At 40.8% G+C, this 15,631-nt stretch overlaps 1 protein-coding gene across 1 annotated transcript in view; it reads left to right on the top strand.

The window, feature by feature from the left end:
- KCNU1 (potassium calcium-activated channel subfamily U member 1) overlaps positions 1–15,631 on the top strand; it is a 176,247-nt gene that overhangs the window by 142,805 nt on the left and 17,811 nt on the right. The window contains 2 exon segments of the mRNA XM_064271943.1: positions 3,734–3,920; positions 12,737–12,811. Coding sequence (XP_064128013.1) covers positions 3,734–3,920; positions 12,737–12,811 — 262 coding nt within the window.

The following is a 15,631-nucleotide window of genomic DNA, read 5'->3' as shown; positions in this document are numbered from 1 at the left end:
TATCCATTCTGTCACTTTGTTTTTATGGGTGCATTTTTAAGCCTTGTACATTCAGTATAATTTTTGATAGGTGTGAATTTATTGCTGTCATTGGAATTTTTTTTTTTTTTTGTGGTGCTGACATTTTCTTTGTTCCTCTTACTCTCCTGTGCTGAATTCCTTTAGTGGGTTTTTTTTTTTTTTTTTTTTCATTTCTGTAAATTTTGTGTTTACTGAGAGTTTGTTTTTCTTTATTTTGACGAGTAAGTCTGTTAACTTTCTTTGTGGTAACCTTGAAATTTACCCCTATCTTCCTAAGTTTAAACCAGTCTTTTATTACTTAATATTGCCTTGACTTCCTCTTTATTTGAAAGTTCTATACCTACACCATTTATTCCCTCTTTTATTGTTCTGACGTTGTTGTTATTTACAGATCGACCTCTCTGGTTCTCTGTTGTAAATCTTTTAGTTTGTTTTATCCTTGAGAGTTCATTACCTGGGTTGGTGTCTGGCTGATGTTGTCCTTGTGTCCTAGATTCTGGTTGTTGTCTAATGTCGTTTGTTCTCTAACCAACGGACTCCCTTTAATAACTCCTGGAAGTTTGGTCTGGTTTTACCCATACTTTCTGCTTATCAGGAAATGTCCTAATTTTGCCATGATAATTGAGCAGGAGTTTTGCAGGATATATTATTCTTGGTTAATAATTCTTTTCTTTCAAGATTTTATATATGTTATTGCATTGCCTTCTTGCCTGTCTAGTTTCTGGGAAGTAATCAGAGTTTAGTCTTATTGTTTCCCCTTTGTATGTGACTTTTCATTTTTCTGGAGCTGCTCTCAGGATTTTTTCTTTGTCTTTGGTTTTGGCAAGCATACTATGATGTATTTTAGTGACTTTCTTTTGGGGCCTATCTTATATGAGATTCACTGAGCTTCTTAAATGGTCAGGTTTTCATCTTTCATAATATTAGGGAAGTTTTCTGTCAGCAAATCTTCGATGACCCTCTCTGTGTTTTCCTTTTTCTCCCCCTGTTCTGGAACTCCAGTCACATGCAGATTTTTGTTCTTGATTGTATTCCACATCGTTCTCAGGTTTTCTTCATTCTTTTCTCTGATTTTTCCTCAAAGTGGTATCCAAGAATTTGTCTTCAATTTTACTGATCCTGTCTTCCATTTTTTCAAATTTGGTCCTAAAACCTATTGCACTGTTCATTTCTGAGATCTTATTGTTTATCTATTGGATTTCTAATTGCCTTTTTGGTATGGTTTCTAGTTGTTTATTTATTTTGACATTTTGTTCCTATATTATTTTCCTGAATTCTTCCATTGCTTCATCTGTGTTTTCCCTGTATTTTTGTCTGCATTTTCCTTTGTCTTTTTCCTAATATCTTGGAGAATCTTGAATATTAGACTTTTGAATTCCCTATCAGGTGTTTCTAGTACCTTTTCTTCTACCAGAAGGTCATCTAATGTTTTATTTTGGTCACTTTCTGGAGTCATCCTGTCCCTTTTTTTTTTTTTTTTAATATTTTTTTATCTGCTGTGTCTGGAACATTCAGGAATTATTTTCTTTGTTTATTGATTGAAGATTTGTTTGTTCCTGCTTTTTGTTTTGTTTTGTTTGGTTTGGTTTTGTCTGAGCATCTCGGCTGGGCATGTTTTGTTGCTTGCTTATCTGTGGGCATGATACTCCTCACCACCTTGTCTAGGTGGTCAGGGCCAGTTGGTCTGCTACGGTGCAGCAGGGTATGTTCAGCGGGGTGGAAGGGGCAGGGGTGGGTTGTTTGTGGCATGAACTGGGGCTGCTGGGGTAGGGCTGGGGGGTGGTGCTGAACAGGATCTGTGGGTCTGGAGATCCATACTGGTGCTGCTTGGGGGAGCAACACTCGGTACACAGTGCAGATAGGCAGGAGGGACAGGAGAGGATGTGATGTGAAGAGAGAAGAGGTGCTCTGTCTCCTGTTGGGAGCTCCATGAAGTTGCCTTCCCTTATTCCTTGTCCACATTCCTTGATGCTTATAGTCCAAGATGGTAAATCTGTGCCGTGTTAGCTGGTAGAGACCTCTACTCCATAGCTCTCCTCATTCTCTGTTCTCTGTCAGTTTCTTATTCCATTAAATGCTTGATCAAGTTCTTTATCCCTTCATTTGATGCTTAGGGTTCCAGGATTGATGTTTGTATCTGTTTTACTTAATTGTTTTTGGTCTTTGCTGCAAAGGGATGGCACAGTGCTTCTGTCTATAGCACCATGTTAGCTCTGCACCTTAAATATATTAACTCATTTAACCCTCAAAATAATCTTATTGGTCATTACATTAAATATGTTAAAATTTAAGGATGGAGAGAGTAAAGTAACTTGCCTAAGATCGCACAACTGTTATGTGATGGAGCTAGATTTAAATCCAGACATTGTAGCTCCTGAGTCTATGTTCGGAACTCCATATGTTATGGCATTTATACAAATAACAGTTTCTCTGCAGCATTTTCTGACTTCATGGCTAACCTTAATTTAGGTCACTCTTTATGGTCTTTGGAAACCCTGGTGGCGTAAAGGCTAAGTGCTATGGCTGCTAACCAAAAGGTCAGCAGTTCGAATCTGCCAGGCACTCCTTGGAAACTCCATGGGGCAGTTCTACTCTGTCCTATAGGGTCACTATGAGTCGGAGTCGACTCGACGGCAGTGGGTTTTTATGGTCTTTCAGAATCCCTGGTGGCACAGTTGTTAAAAGCACTCTGCTCTGTGAGAGAAAGTTGTGACAGTCTGCTTCTGTAAAGATTTACAGCCTTGGAAGCCCTATGGGGCAGCTTTACTCTGTCCTATAGGGTCGCTATGAGTTGGAATAAACTCAACAGCAGTGGGTTTGGTTCGATGTGCTCTTGTTAATGTTTTTCTGATGGAGCACATAATGTTCCCCGATAGATGTATAAAGTGGAAGAATTAGATTTACACTTTTGAGAAATGTATTAATTATGCATATGTGGTATTATAGTAATCATATTTGTAGTAAACCTTCACAAGCCTCTATCCCACCCTATACTACCATTTCCCTGGATGAAAAGTCCATTGTATGCATCATGAAATGCATCAAAGCATTTGACTTTTTTGTATTTATTTATGCTACCATAAAGTTCCCTGTCCCCACTCCCTTGCTTCAGTTCAGAGCAAGGAGAAAAAGAAAATGACCAGAAGTCTCCAGGTCCAGTTAGTATTGGGAATTAGCAATAATAGGATCTAAGTTTTTTTTTTTTTTTTTTTTAAGGTTCCTGAAGGCAGGGCTACATCTATCACTATTTGTCTCTCAAAGGAAAGAAGCAACTGCCCCTGAACTAGTTAATCCAGATAGTGCAAGTGGTGTCAGCCACTAGCAAAAGTGTGAGGATTAATAATTTGCCTTTAGATTCATACCCTCTGCTTTCCCTGAACATTTTTTTTCACCACTGTTACCCTTCCTCTGTTTCTCTTCTCCCATTCAGTCCTCTAAATGGACATAGGCTCCTCTCCACCCACCCTCCTTTGACTCATACAGACTTACTGAGGAAAGAGTCTGTGAAACTTATTCAGATTAAGATATTAATGATTGATAATGCTAACTGTGTCAGATATCAGGAAACTAAGCTTTACAATCAAGTCAGTGGAAACTGAAGAGGTTTTAGGCAGAAATCACATCACCCACAGAGTCACCCCCATGAGCCATGACATAAAATCCTCCCATCTGATAAGTGCTATCCCTCCTCTATCCCATTTTCTTTCATTAGGGATCTGCACTCTTTTCTGGAGACCTCCATGCGGCCAATATAGAGGAATGTTCCATGTGCGCTGTCTTGTCCCCACCATACAAGCCTTCAAGCAGCCAGACTCTGGTGGACACAGAGGCCATCATGACCACCCTCAACGTTGGGTCCCTGTGGATTAGCTGCTCTGCCCAGACACCCTCAGTGACAGGTGAGAACAACATCCCTGACAGGACAAAACTGGGAAGAATGGGATAAAGAAGAGGAATTAACTTCTCTCTGAAGCACCTTAATTCTGGGGAGAAGGAAAGGTTAAGCCATATGTATTCTAAGATCTTTTCCAACTACTGTAATGGCAGTAGCCTACCAAGAAAAAAAAAAAATCACTGTTGAGTTGATCCTGACTCATAGCAACCCTATAGGACAGAGTAGAATTGCCCCATAGGGCTTCCAAGGAGCAGCTGGTGGATTTGAACTGCCACCTTTTGGTTAGCAGCCATAGCTTTTAATCTCTGTGCCAAGTCCCCTGGAATTCTAAGTCAAATGAAAAATGATATCCATCCTTTAAATGGAATAGACATATAATGCTTTCCCATTTTAAGGAAAATCACAGTATTGTAGGTACTATTGTTATCGTTGCTATTCATGAAATGGTGAACATAGCAAGTGGTATTACCCTTAATAATCAATAAGTGATGTTATTATTAATCCATTCTCATTGGATCTTAAACATGGTCAAGTTACTATTCTTAGTTTCATGGTTGAGAAAATGAAGTACAATTTTTTGGTCTTCAAAGCATTTTCAGTACAGTCGTGCATTGTTTAACATCCCCAATATGTTCTGTGAAATAGGACTTTATGTGATTTGGACATTGTGTGAACACCTGGGTCTGTGGGGCATGGGGCTCCCAGGGTGCATGGGAGGGGGGTTGCCATGTGGCAAGCAGCCTGTGCAGCTCCTGCTGTGGACACCTCAGGTGAGCACTCGGTGTGGCCTCAACCAGCACACGGCCTGGCAGCCCCTCGAAGGTCACTTTGGGGAGGCTTGAGGAGGGGAGGCAGGGACAGCAGAGGAGAGGTCTCAGGGACCCTGCCCAGCCAAGTCCCCAACTTAGCTGGGCTCATGATGCCTGCTGACCTTGGGTGCTCAGGAGCAGGACTGGGCATCCACTCCTTCCAGCAGCAGGGGCTCCTGTTCCCACAGGTGGGGGTGGCAGGGTTGGCTTCCTGCCGAGTAGGGCTGTGGGCATCCCCCAGAAGGGCACGCCAGACCATGGACATATATATGGTCGGATGTTGCCCGAACGGATGTTACGCAACACGTAACTTTATACAAAATTTGAGGAGATTATCACTAAGGCCCCCTCCAATTTCTATCGGATAAAAGTGTCATATTTCGGGTTCAGTTTGGAAAGAGCTGGTGAGAAAGAAGCAAGAATCTCTTCAGGATAGAGATCATATTTTACTTTATTTTTTTTTAGTTTGTATTTCTCTTAGTGCCTAGTACGATTAGTATCACTTAACCAAAAACCAAACCAAACCTGTTGTGGCTGATAGATTTGGTTAGCAGACGAGTTCTTAACCTCTGCACCACCAGGGCTCTATGTGTGCTTATAATTCTCAATAATTGGGCAGAGAAGAAGCAGTCAAACAATCAGTGAGAACACCAGTATCATCAATATACAAATTAAAATGCCCACACAACATGAGCCTGGAATAAACTGGGCAACATCACAAGCCATGGCTTGGGTAAGTTGCCTATTATTGTTTTTTAAATCTTACCTCTTATAAGGGCTAAGAGATATAAACCTAAATTCCAATTTCCTATGTATCTAGTAATCTTCCAGCTTTCATTTATTTATTCATTTAACAAAAATATATTAATTTTGTATGATGTGTCAGATACTCAGTTATAGGCCAGAAGGTGGCCCTTAAAGCAGGAACTGGCCAGTTCGATCGAAAGATATAGAAAAGAGATGAAAAAGGAATTGGTGAGAAGGAAGAGAAAACAAAGGAATACCAAAGTATTTGAATCGTAATGAAAGAAGAGTAGGTGCTTTCCCAAAGATAAAAAGGAAAGCTTAGAGAAAAATGTATCGTATTGGCCTCGTACCATTCCTTATATGGATGCCATCATATCCATTTATATGACAGGAAAATACAGGTCCAGAAAGACTCTAGTGACCCATTGAATAAAGGTTGTCAGGTCTGCTTATCTGACGCCATACCATCAGTAAAGTGACATCTTGAGCACATTTTTTAACATATAATTTTATTTATTTTGTTGTTATTGAGAATATGCATAACAAAACATACACAAATTCAACTTTCTACATGTAGCATTTAGTGACATTGATTACATTATTCAAGTTGTATAACCATTCTTATTCTTGTTTTCTGAGTTGTTCCTCATCCATTAACATAAATTCACTGCCCCTAAGGTTCCTATTTAATCTTTCGAGTTGCTCTTGTCAATTTGATCCCATACAGATAATTCTAAAAAGAGCATAACACTCAAGGCAGACAATTTTTACAAGTTAAGCTAAACCATTGTTTGGTTTTAAGAAGACTTCAGGCGATATTTTTGGTCTAAGGTTTAATGATTATCTCAGGTCAATGGTTTCAGGGATTTATCCAACCTTCATAGCTCCACGAAGTCTGAAGTTCGTGATAATTTGAAATTCTGGTCTGCATTTTCCCTGTTTTCATCAGGATTCTTCTGTCGAATCTTTGAGCAAGATGTTCCGTAGTGGTAGCCAGGCACTCTCCAGTTCTTCTGGCCTCCTGGCAAAGGAGGCAGTTGTTCATGGAGGCAATTAGCCACACCTTCCATGTCCTCCTCATATTCCTGACTTTCCTTCTTCCTTTGTTGCTCCAGGTGAATAGAGACCAACTGTTGTGCCTTGGATGGCCACGTGTAAGCTTTCAAGACCCTAGGCACTATCCATTGAACTAGGAGGTAGAACAGAAGCACTAAACATGTTATTAGACCAATTAACGGGGGCGTCCCATGAAACCTCCAAACTAAGAAACCAAATTTCGTGAGTTTTTTTGTTGTACGTAAGCAGCCTCAGCAGCTACTCTTTTTTTCTTTTTTTTTGACTGTTGTAAATATATCTATCACAGAGCTTTTGCCAATTCAACTTTTTATAGGTACACAGCTTACTGACAACAATTGGTTATGCACCCTACCCCTTAATCAACATGTTATTTCCATCACTATTAACCACCGCCCCTTCCTCCCTCCCTTAATGTTCACTAATAAACTTTGTTCTCTCTACATTTGCCTTTTCTTGTCTTTTTATATAAGTGAGGTCATACAATGTTTGTCCTTTTGTAATTGACTTATTTCACTCAGCATAATGTCGTCCAGCTCCATCCGTATCATAGCATGTATCAAGACTTCATTTTTCCTACTGGCCAAATAGTATTCCATTGTACGTTTGTACCACATTTTCCTTATCCATTCATCCACTGATGGGCATTTAGGTTGTTTCCACCTTTTGGCTATGGTGAACAGTGCTGCACTGAATATTGGTGTACAAGTCTCTGTTTGAGTCTCTGCTTTCAAATCTTTTGGGTAAAGACCTAATAGTGGAATTGCTGGGTCATATGGTAGTTCTATTTTTAGTTTTTTGAGGAACCACCACAGTATTTTCCACAAGGATTGTGTCATTTTGTATTAATACCAGCAATGGTTAAAGTTCCCAATTTTCCCACATCCTTGCCAACGTTTTTTATTTTCTGCTTTTTTTTTTTTTTTTATTTAAGCCATCCTAGCGGGAGTGAAATGGTACTTCATTGTGGTTTTGATTTGCATCTCTTTGATGGCTAATAATGCTGAGCATCTTTTCATGTGTTTGGTAGCCTTTAAATGTCCTCTTTGTTGAAATGTACATTCAAGTCCCTTGACCATTTTATGATTGGGTTATTTGTCTTTTTGTTGTCAAGTTATCAAAGTTTTATATTTATTTTGTTTGTTAGATTCTTGTCAGATGTATGGTTTCCGAAGATATTCTCCCAGTTGGTAGTTTGTCTTTTCACTTTTTTGGTAAAGTCTTTTGATGAAAAAAAAGTTTTTGTTTTTTTTTTAAATTTTTATGAAGTCCCATTTTGCTGTTTGAACTTGTGTTGTTATATTAGATAATCCATTGCTGAAAGCTAGGCCTGATAGTGTTGCCCCTGCTTTTTCTTCTAAGAATTTTATGGTTTTAGTCTGCACATTTAAGTCCTTAATTCATTTTGTTTTTGTGTATGGTATGAGGCATGGGAATAGCACAGGTCCATCACTCAGAAACTCCACCAATTACTCTAGCATTATAGGAATCTACTTGTAGGCTGTACATAGAAATTCTCAATCCTCAGAAGCCTGTTTGGTTCTTTCTATTTCATATTAATGTTCCTCTTGCACCTTACCTAAATTGTGGAAATTGGAATACCTACTTCGAAGAATTGAGATTATGAATAAAGTATAGTGAAACTTTGCCAGGAGGTAGGCAATAACATCATCAATACTGAGCACCAACATGAGACTAACTGATGGGCATTTTTCTTTCTCTTCTCCTAGAACAATGGTTCAACCAGAGCCAATTTTGACCCCAGGGATCATTTGACAATATCTGGAGATATTTTTAGTTGTCACAGTTGGGGAAATGCTATTGGTATCTAGTGGGTAGAGGCCAAGAATGCTGCTTAACATCATATAATGCACAGGACAGCCCATACAACAAAGAATTATCCAGTCTAAAATGTCAATAATAATGAGATTGAGAAACCTTGCCGTGGCACACCTTGTGAGCCTTCTGCAGCATCAGTGGGCTTTTCCACATCTTCGCGGTCACAATGAACTTACATGTTAAGCCATTCTAGGACCACTATTTCACATGGTGTTTCCACAAGGGACATTCAGGGTTGGGGGCAACAGCATGAGGAATCTTCAAGCAGTCAGTGAGAACAGCAGGCCTCCTGGACATCTCCATGGAAAATTTTTAATTTTTCAATAATGTTCTAATTACTGCTCTGTCAAGTCACGAGGAGAGCAGGTTGGCAAACCTAGGTACTGAACTAAATAATCTGTGGCATAATCTAAACATATAACAGTAATTAAGCCTGACAACTTAATATGCTACTGAAATTTAAATGTACAGTAGTAATCTACAATTAAGCAATCTTTTGTAATAGCACCCTGCCAGCCTGGAAGATTTCAGGTATAGTGTTGTATACTATTAGGTAGCAAAAATATTGACAGTAGTAAAATATACCCAGGCTATGATGTGACATATATTCAAATTAACCATTGCTCCACAAGGGAAGATGGAGGTAAGGCAGGAATTCAGTCCTGTCCTTCAGCCAGTGCCAGAAGCAGATATTTAAGCAGTCGCTGCAGCCTGCATTGATGTGTATGTAGCCAATTAAAGCCTTTGCCTCTGAAACTCACTATATCCTAAGCCCCTTATTAGCAGGGAATTGGAAGCAGAAAGTGGGGTTCAGAGCAGGATTTTCCCTTTGAGGGGTTTCCCCTTTGAAGGAGTCTGAGCTCAATGTTTTACTGAAAATGCCAGTCAAATTTTGGATATTTTAATAGGGCTGAAAAGTAAATATACTGAAAAATGCACAAGCTTTGAATCTGGTGCTGATAAGGGTGTAAAACCCTCTTTATCATTTATAAACCATATCATCTTGGACAAAATACGCAAACCCTCAGCTTCAGTTTCTTCATCTCAAAGGTGTCATAACTATACTTAATTCACAGATTTGAGGTGACAATTACATAATCCTTTTCTCCCTACTGTGTCTACTGCTCACAGCAGCCAGAGGGGTATTTTGCAAATATTTATCGGATAATGTCCATGCTCTACTTTAAACCCTATTATGGTTTAAACCCTATTATGGATCATGAGGATGGTGCAGAACCAGGCAGTGTTTCATTCTATTGTACGTAGGGTCACTATGTGTCAAAGCCAACTCGACAGCACCTAACAACAACAGCAGTGGTGTTGTACTTGCTATATCGTTGTGTGACGTGGAGTAAATTCCAACTCACAGTGACCCTATAGGACACGGTAGAACTGCCCCATAGGGTTTCCTAGGCTGTAATCTTTACAGGTGCAGATCACCAGGTCTTTTCTCCCGTGGAGCAGCTGGTGAATTCAAACTGCCAACCTTTCGGTCAGCAGCTGAGCACTTAACCATTGTGCTACCAGGACTTCTTCTGTAATGGTGTTGTTGTTGTGTGCCATTGATTCCAACTCATAGAAACCCTATGGGACAGAGTAGAACTGCCCCATAGGGTTTCCAAGGAGCACTGGTGGATTCAAACTACCAGCCTGAACTCTTAACCACTTTGTCACCAGGGCTCCTATAATGGTGACCCATGGTAATTATAGAAAATTATCTAGGGCCATGCAGGTCAGTAAGGAGTTTGAATTGTCTCTGACTTAATCAAGTTTGTACCCATCTTTCCTGCCTTGGGGCCTTATCCCATTCTCCCTAACAGACAGCTTTTTTCCATCCCCCAGGACTCCCTTCCAAAGTCAGAGAAGCCTCTCTCTGAATTGCATCTAAAGTCGCCTCCCCCACTTTAATTACTAACCCCTAAGGTTTTGTTTGTTTTCATAGTATCCGAAATTATTTATCTTTCCAACGTGTAGTATATAAGCTAGGATGGAATCTCCACTGTGGCAGGTACTAGTCACATCCTAGTATGGAGTAAATACTATAAATATTTGTGGAAGGAGGAAGAGAGGGAGAAATGGAAAAAGGAAGGAGAGAAGGAAGGAAGGGCATTAAAGCAGATATCCCTGCATGGATCCAGGAGTAAAATAGAATCTCAATTCCCCCAATTCTTCCTTCATTATGGAAATCCCAGAAATGTTTTAGGATAAACAGTTTAAGGTATTCTGATTCCATCGTGAGTAAGATTTATTGGTGAATTAGGATATCTGGTTTCTAGCCTTTTATATACAACTGTATTTTAAATAGCTCTATGATATTGGCTGGCCCTTTGGGCTTCTGTTTCCTCATATAAAACTAAAGGGTTTTACTAAAGTCACTGTTGGTTGTAACTTTAAACCAAATGTGTTGGGCTCTTCATATGGAGCTTCAGTTTTTACCCTGTATTCACCTTGAAATATGACTCAGAAATTTTTGTAGATATCAGAAATATATATTCAGCTTTACTTTGCAATAACAAGAAGTAGCTATCTTACTGAATACTTCTTGGGGAGGTGGCAAACCAAAATCCAAACCCGTTGCCATCGAGTCAATTCCAATTCATAGCGACCCTACAGGACAGAGTAGAACTGCTCCTTAGAGTTTCCAAGGACTGCCTGGTGGATTTGAACTGCCAGCCTTTTGGATAGCAGCCGTAGCACTTAACCACTACGCCACCAGGGTTTCCTGGGGAGGTGGAGGAGGTGTTAAATATTGTAGCAGACAGCATTCCCTCTAAAAAAATCCCGGGTTGAGCTTTCTGTATCCTTTCCGCTATCTCAGCTGCTAATTCCCCATCTCCCTCCCTTGGCCCATGTCTCAGGCAGTCTACCCACATTGTTCACCTCCATTCATTCCGCCTTCCATCCTCCCCTTTAATTACCTAGCTCAGTGAACAGAGGGCCCTCAAAGATTTCACCCTCTTCAAAGGCAGCAAGGAATTTAAAATTACAAGTAGAATTTTAACTTTCACTTTTTTCCTGTTACATAACATTCTCAGAAAAGTTCAAGAAGTAACCAACACTTTTAAAGTTCACCTTCTTCATTGGTTTTTCTCAAGGAAAGCCCTTCTAGAGAGAGGCGTTGAAACATGGAATAATTGTCGTGAACCAGTTGATTCCAATTCCTGACTACCCGCTCAGTGTCAGAGTAGAACTGCTCCACAAGGTTTTCAATGGCTGATTTTTTGAAAGTAGATCGCCTGGATCATTCGCACCACTGAGGGACTCTTTTAAAGCTTACCTTCTGAGGAAATCATTGCTTTTGTTTTTGCTTTTATGGGACCATAACCTTTCTATGGAAACCCTGGTGGCATAGTGGTTAAGTGCTATGGCTGCTAACCAAAAGGTCGGCAGTTTGAATCCACCAGTCGCTCCTTGGAAACTCTACGGGGCAGTTCTACTCTGTCCTATAGGGTCACTATGAGTCGGAACCGACTCGACGGCAACAGGGTTTTTGAAGCTTTCCATCTCTCTCTTCCCTTTTCTTTCTTTGCAGTTTTTGTTTAATGTGGGAACCAATACTGTGGTGTTAACCTTCAGTTTGAAATTCTTCATGGCTGCCCACGTTAGAAAACTATGTTGCAGGCCAGTTCTGTGTATCAGTTTCCTTTTGGAGTTAAGGCTCGTAGAGGTGAATGAAGTGGCTTACCTTCTGAGGCAGGAGGAAAATCTGCCTACAAACTGAGTACAGAGGGCAAAGCCCCCAAGGAACACCCCATCCTGGCCTTTAAGGAATTCCCAGCACATTACAAATAGGGTCAGACTAATTGGAGTGAAGGGAGTCAGTCTCATTGAGAAGCAAGATGCCATGAGCAGTGCTTCAGCCCAGAGAGGACGTCAGAGAGACAGGTGGCACCAGGAGCCAGAATCCAGTTGCAGTGTCTCCAAAAGCATTCATGGAGCAGCCCCACCTATTTATTTACAGCTTTCAAAAAGTTTTACAAATTGACGTGGCTTGAGGCACTGCCTGACTGAGCCATTACCGAGCACTACCACTCCATGGAGAATAATCATATTTTAGTTATGACGTCAATAAGCAACTCCTGGGAGAGCTTTGCCTTTTCTGAATGCATTTGAAGTGCCATTTAGAAGCTACACACACACATACACCACATGCTTCTCAAAAGGATATGCTGAGGAGGCCCAAATACTTTTTTTTTTTTTTCTAAAGATGGAAAAGGATTTAGGAATGAGAGAAATGTTGTGAAGGTAAAGTCCCAAGCTACATGATGGGCTTTTACATCCTTGTTTAGTTTTGCAAGAGACTTTGTTTGCATTTCTCATCTCTCCTCTCCTTTGTTGTCTGTGTCTACAGAGTGTTTTCCACAGGACTCAACTGAAGCTCGTAAGACTTCAAAATACCGAAGAATCCCTATCCTAACCGAATTGAGTAAGTTGTGTTCTAAGGGAAAAATTGAAGGAAGAAATCTTTGTGACACAAGTTGATATCCCAGAGTTCTCTTTAGAATCCACAGTCAAAGGACTGAGGAACCAGAATGAGGCCCAGAGCATTAAGTGCTTGGCTGGATGTTCCATTGGGCTTTTACCCGATTGGTGACATCATCTAGCAGAGTTTGGTAGATCCGTGTGTCAGGGTATTAGAATAACACCTACCCTCACCACTCGTTCGGTTACTAGGAGAGGGACACCAGCAACGGAGTCAGGCTTATTTAAAAGGTATCTCCCATGGAAAGAGACATGGACTTGCAGACAGTTAGAAAGTATCTATCCATACCAAGTTGTCTACCTCATCTTGGGTCCTTAGGTCAGGTACCTGCCTTTCCTGGGCAAGCATTAGGGTGAGATAAGTAAGTAAGGTACCCCTAGGTGTAAAATTTAAGGAGGTATTCCCTCTCAGGGTCCTAATATATTTGTGTCCAAGGTGTCTATCTTGCCTCATCCTAACCTCGGTGCTAATCTTCTAAAATGCAAATACCTCTTGGAGAAATAGTACAATAAAGTGTTGCTTCTCGCCAAAAATTTATAGAAAATAAACTTGCCTGAAGCTTTTCTAGATATAAGGGGCTCTAGGAGCAGAAAAAAAAAAAAAAATTTTTTTTTTAGGAGCAGAAAGCTGGGGCCCTGGTGATGCAGTGGTTAAGTGTCTGGCTGCTAACCAAAAGGCTGGCAGTTTGAATCCACCAGATGCTCCTCAAAAACCCTGTGGGGCAGCTCTACTCTGTCCTATAGGGTTGCTATGAGTTGGAATCGACTCTACAGCAACGGGTTTGGTTTTTCTTTTTTGTTTTTGGTTGGGAGCAGAAAGCAGGGTAGGGAAAGGTCAAGAAGGCTGTCTATATGCATTTTAAAGAGGTGTTGGCAGGGTACTAGGCGGCATACTGGGATTAGATATGACAGTAGTCGATGAGAAAAGGGGGGCAGACCAAAGAAAAGGAACATGTGCCTCTACACAGTTTAAACCAACTTAAAGATGATCTCTAAGCTGTTTCTGGGTGTGTGGTTTGACCAGACTCCATAGTACAGCCAAATGCTTAGTGGGGATTTTATGATTTAGAGTAGTCCCCTAGGTGGCGCAAACGGTTAAGCACTCAAGTACTAGCTGAAAGACTGGCCGTTTGATCCCACCCAGGGGCACCTTGGAAGACAGGCCTGGTGATCTGATTTTGAAAGGTCACAGCCTTGGAAACTCTATGGAGCAGTTCTACTCTACACACATGGGATCACCATGAGTCGGAATCGACTAGACAGCAACCAGCAACAGCAACAACAAAACCAAGTGGGACTTACACCAAACTAGATGAACAAAACTTTTAGTCCTAGAAATGAAGCAGGGGAGGGATCACTGATTGATGCCCCTTTGTGATCTGGGAGTTGCAGTGTAGACATGGGAAGACAGCTTGGCTACCCTGGATCCTGGAGCAGAGAGTCTTCACATTCAGGGTTGGAGGTGTCAGATCCCAGGATTCTGGCCAGTAGGACATCGTATGTATAACCACGTTGAAGCTGTCAGCTGTAATTTTTTATTCTGTTTCATTTTTTATCTCCATTTGAAGCATCTCCTGAGGTGTATATACACTAAGCATGTAAATTAGAAGAAGACTGTAAGTTAGAGTGGCTGGAAGGAGATCAGCCAGCTTCACTCTTAAGGGAATTATAGGCTTTGTTCAACCTTCTAAACAAGGAGGCTCTTGTCAGATTAGCCTAACAAGTCTTCCTCCCTCTTGCTCAGTTTCTTCTCTGGCTGGCTAGGAAGGGTCACGTTGACGTGGGAGCTGCAAGCCTGACTGCAGCACTTTGGAACAGAATGTGTGGTGACCTGCAGGAAAGTGACTAGGAAAGCTGAGGACACTGGTTTGAGATAACACAGCAAGATTTGGACATTGGTTCCTGAGATGTATGTATGTTTGTGCGCATGTTTGTGTGTGTGTATTGACGGGTGGCAGTGCAAGGAGAGAAAAGTAATTACATAGGGGATATGGGTTGATACTAGTCATATCTTGCTCATGTTTTATAAACATATTTCTACGGTAGGAAGAAAATGATTCACTAATACCACTGGTATGCCATTTCCCCCAAATTTACTAAGGAATGACTTAAGGAATTAGGGAATAAGCCAATCTTAGTAAGCAATGTGTTCTGAGTTGTGTGTCCAGTTGATTTGTTTTGATCTTTAATAGGACTGTCAAAAATTAACAAGTGCCTGAAATTTCATCCCACTTGCAAACTAGCAAGTTATCCTGCCGCAGTCTCTTAGATGCTGGCAGAAAACACAAGACCACCGGGTCATAGATAAAGGATAGTTTATTACTCACAACAATAACAGTAGCCAGAGTATCATCATTTTTTTGCTGGTTTCCTGAGCCCAATTCCCACAGGGTGATACGAAGAAAGCCAAGTGACACCAGCACTCATAATGGGTTGCTTTATAGAAAAAGAACCCCTCAGCTTAGGAAACCAGGGCTTTTTATGTTGTTGTTGTTAGATGCCATCAAGTCAGTTCCAACTCATAGTGACCCTATGTACAATAGAAAGAAACACTGCCTTGTCTTGTGCCATCCTCACAATAGTAGGTATTTTTGAGCCCATTATTGCAGCCACTGTTTCAATCCATCTCATTGAGGGTCTTCCTCTTTTTTTGCTGACCCTCAACTTTACCAAGCTTGATGTCCTTCTCCAGGGCCTGGTCCCTCCTGATAACATGTCCAAAGTACATGAGATGAAGTCTTACCATCCTCGCTGCTAAGGAGCA

The sequence above is a fragment of the Loxodonta africana genome, chromosome 19, assembly GCF_030014295.1.
Source record: "Loxodonta africana isolate mLoxAfr1 chromosome 19, mLoxAfr1.hap2, whole genome shotgun sequence".
NCBI lineage: Eukaryota > Metazoa > Chordata > Mammalia > Proboscidea > Elephantidae > Loxodonta > Loxodonta africana.
Note: the sequence above shows the minus strand (reverse complement) of the source record. Positions and strands in the feature narration are given on the sequence as shown.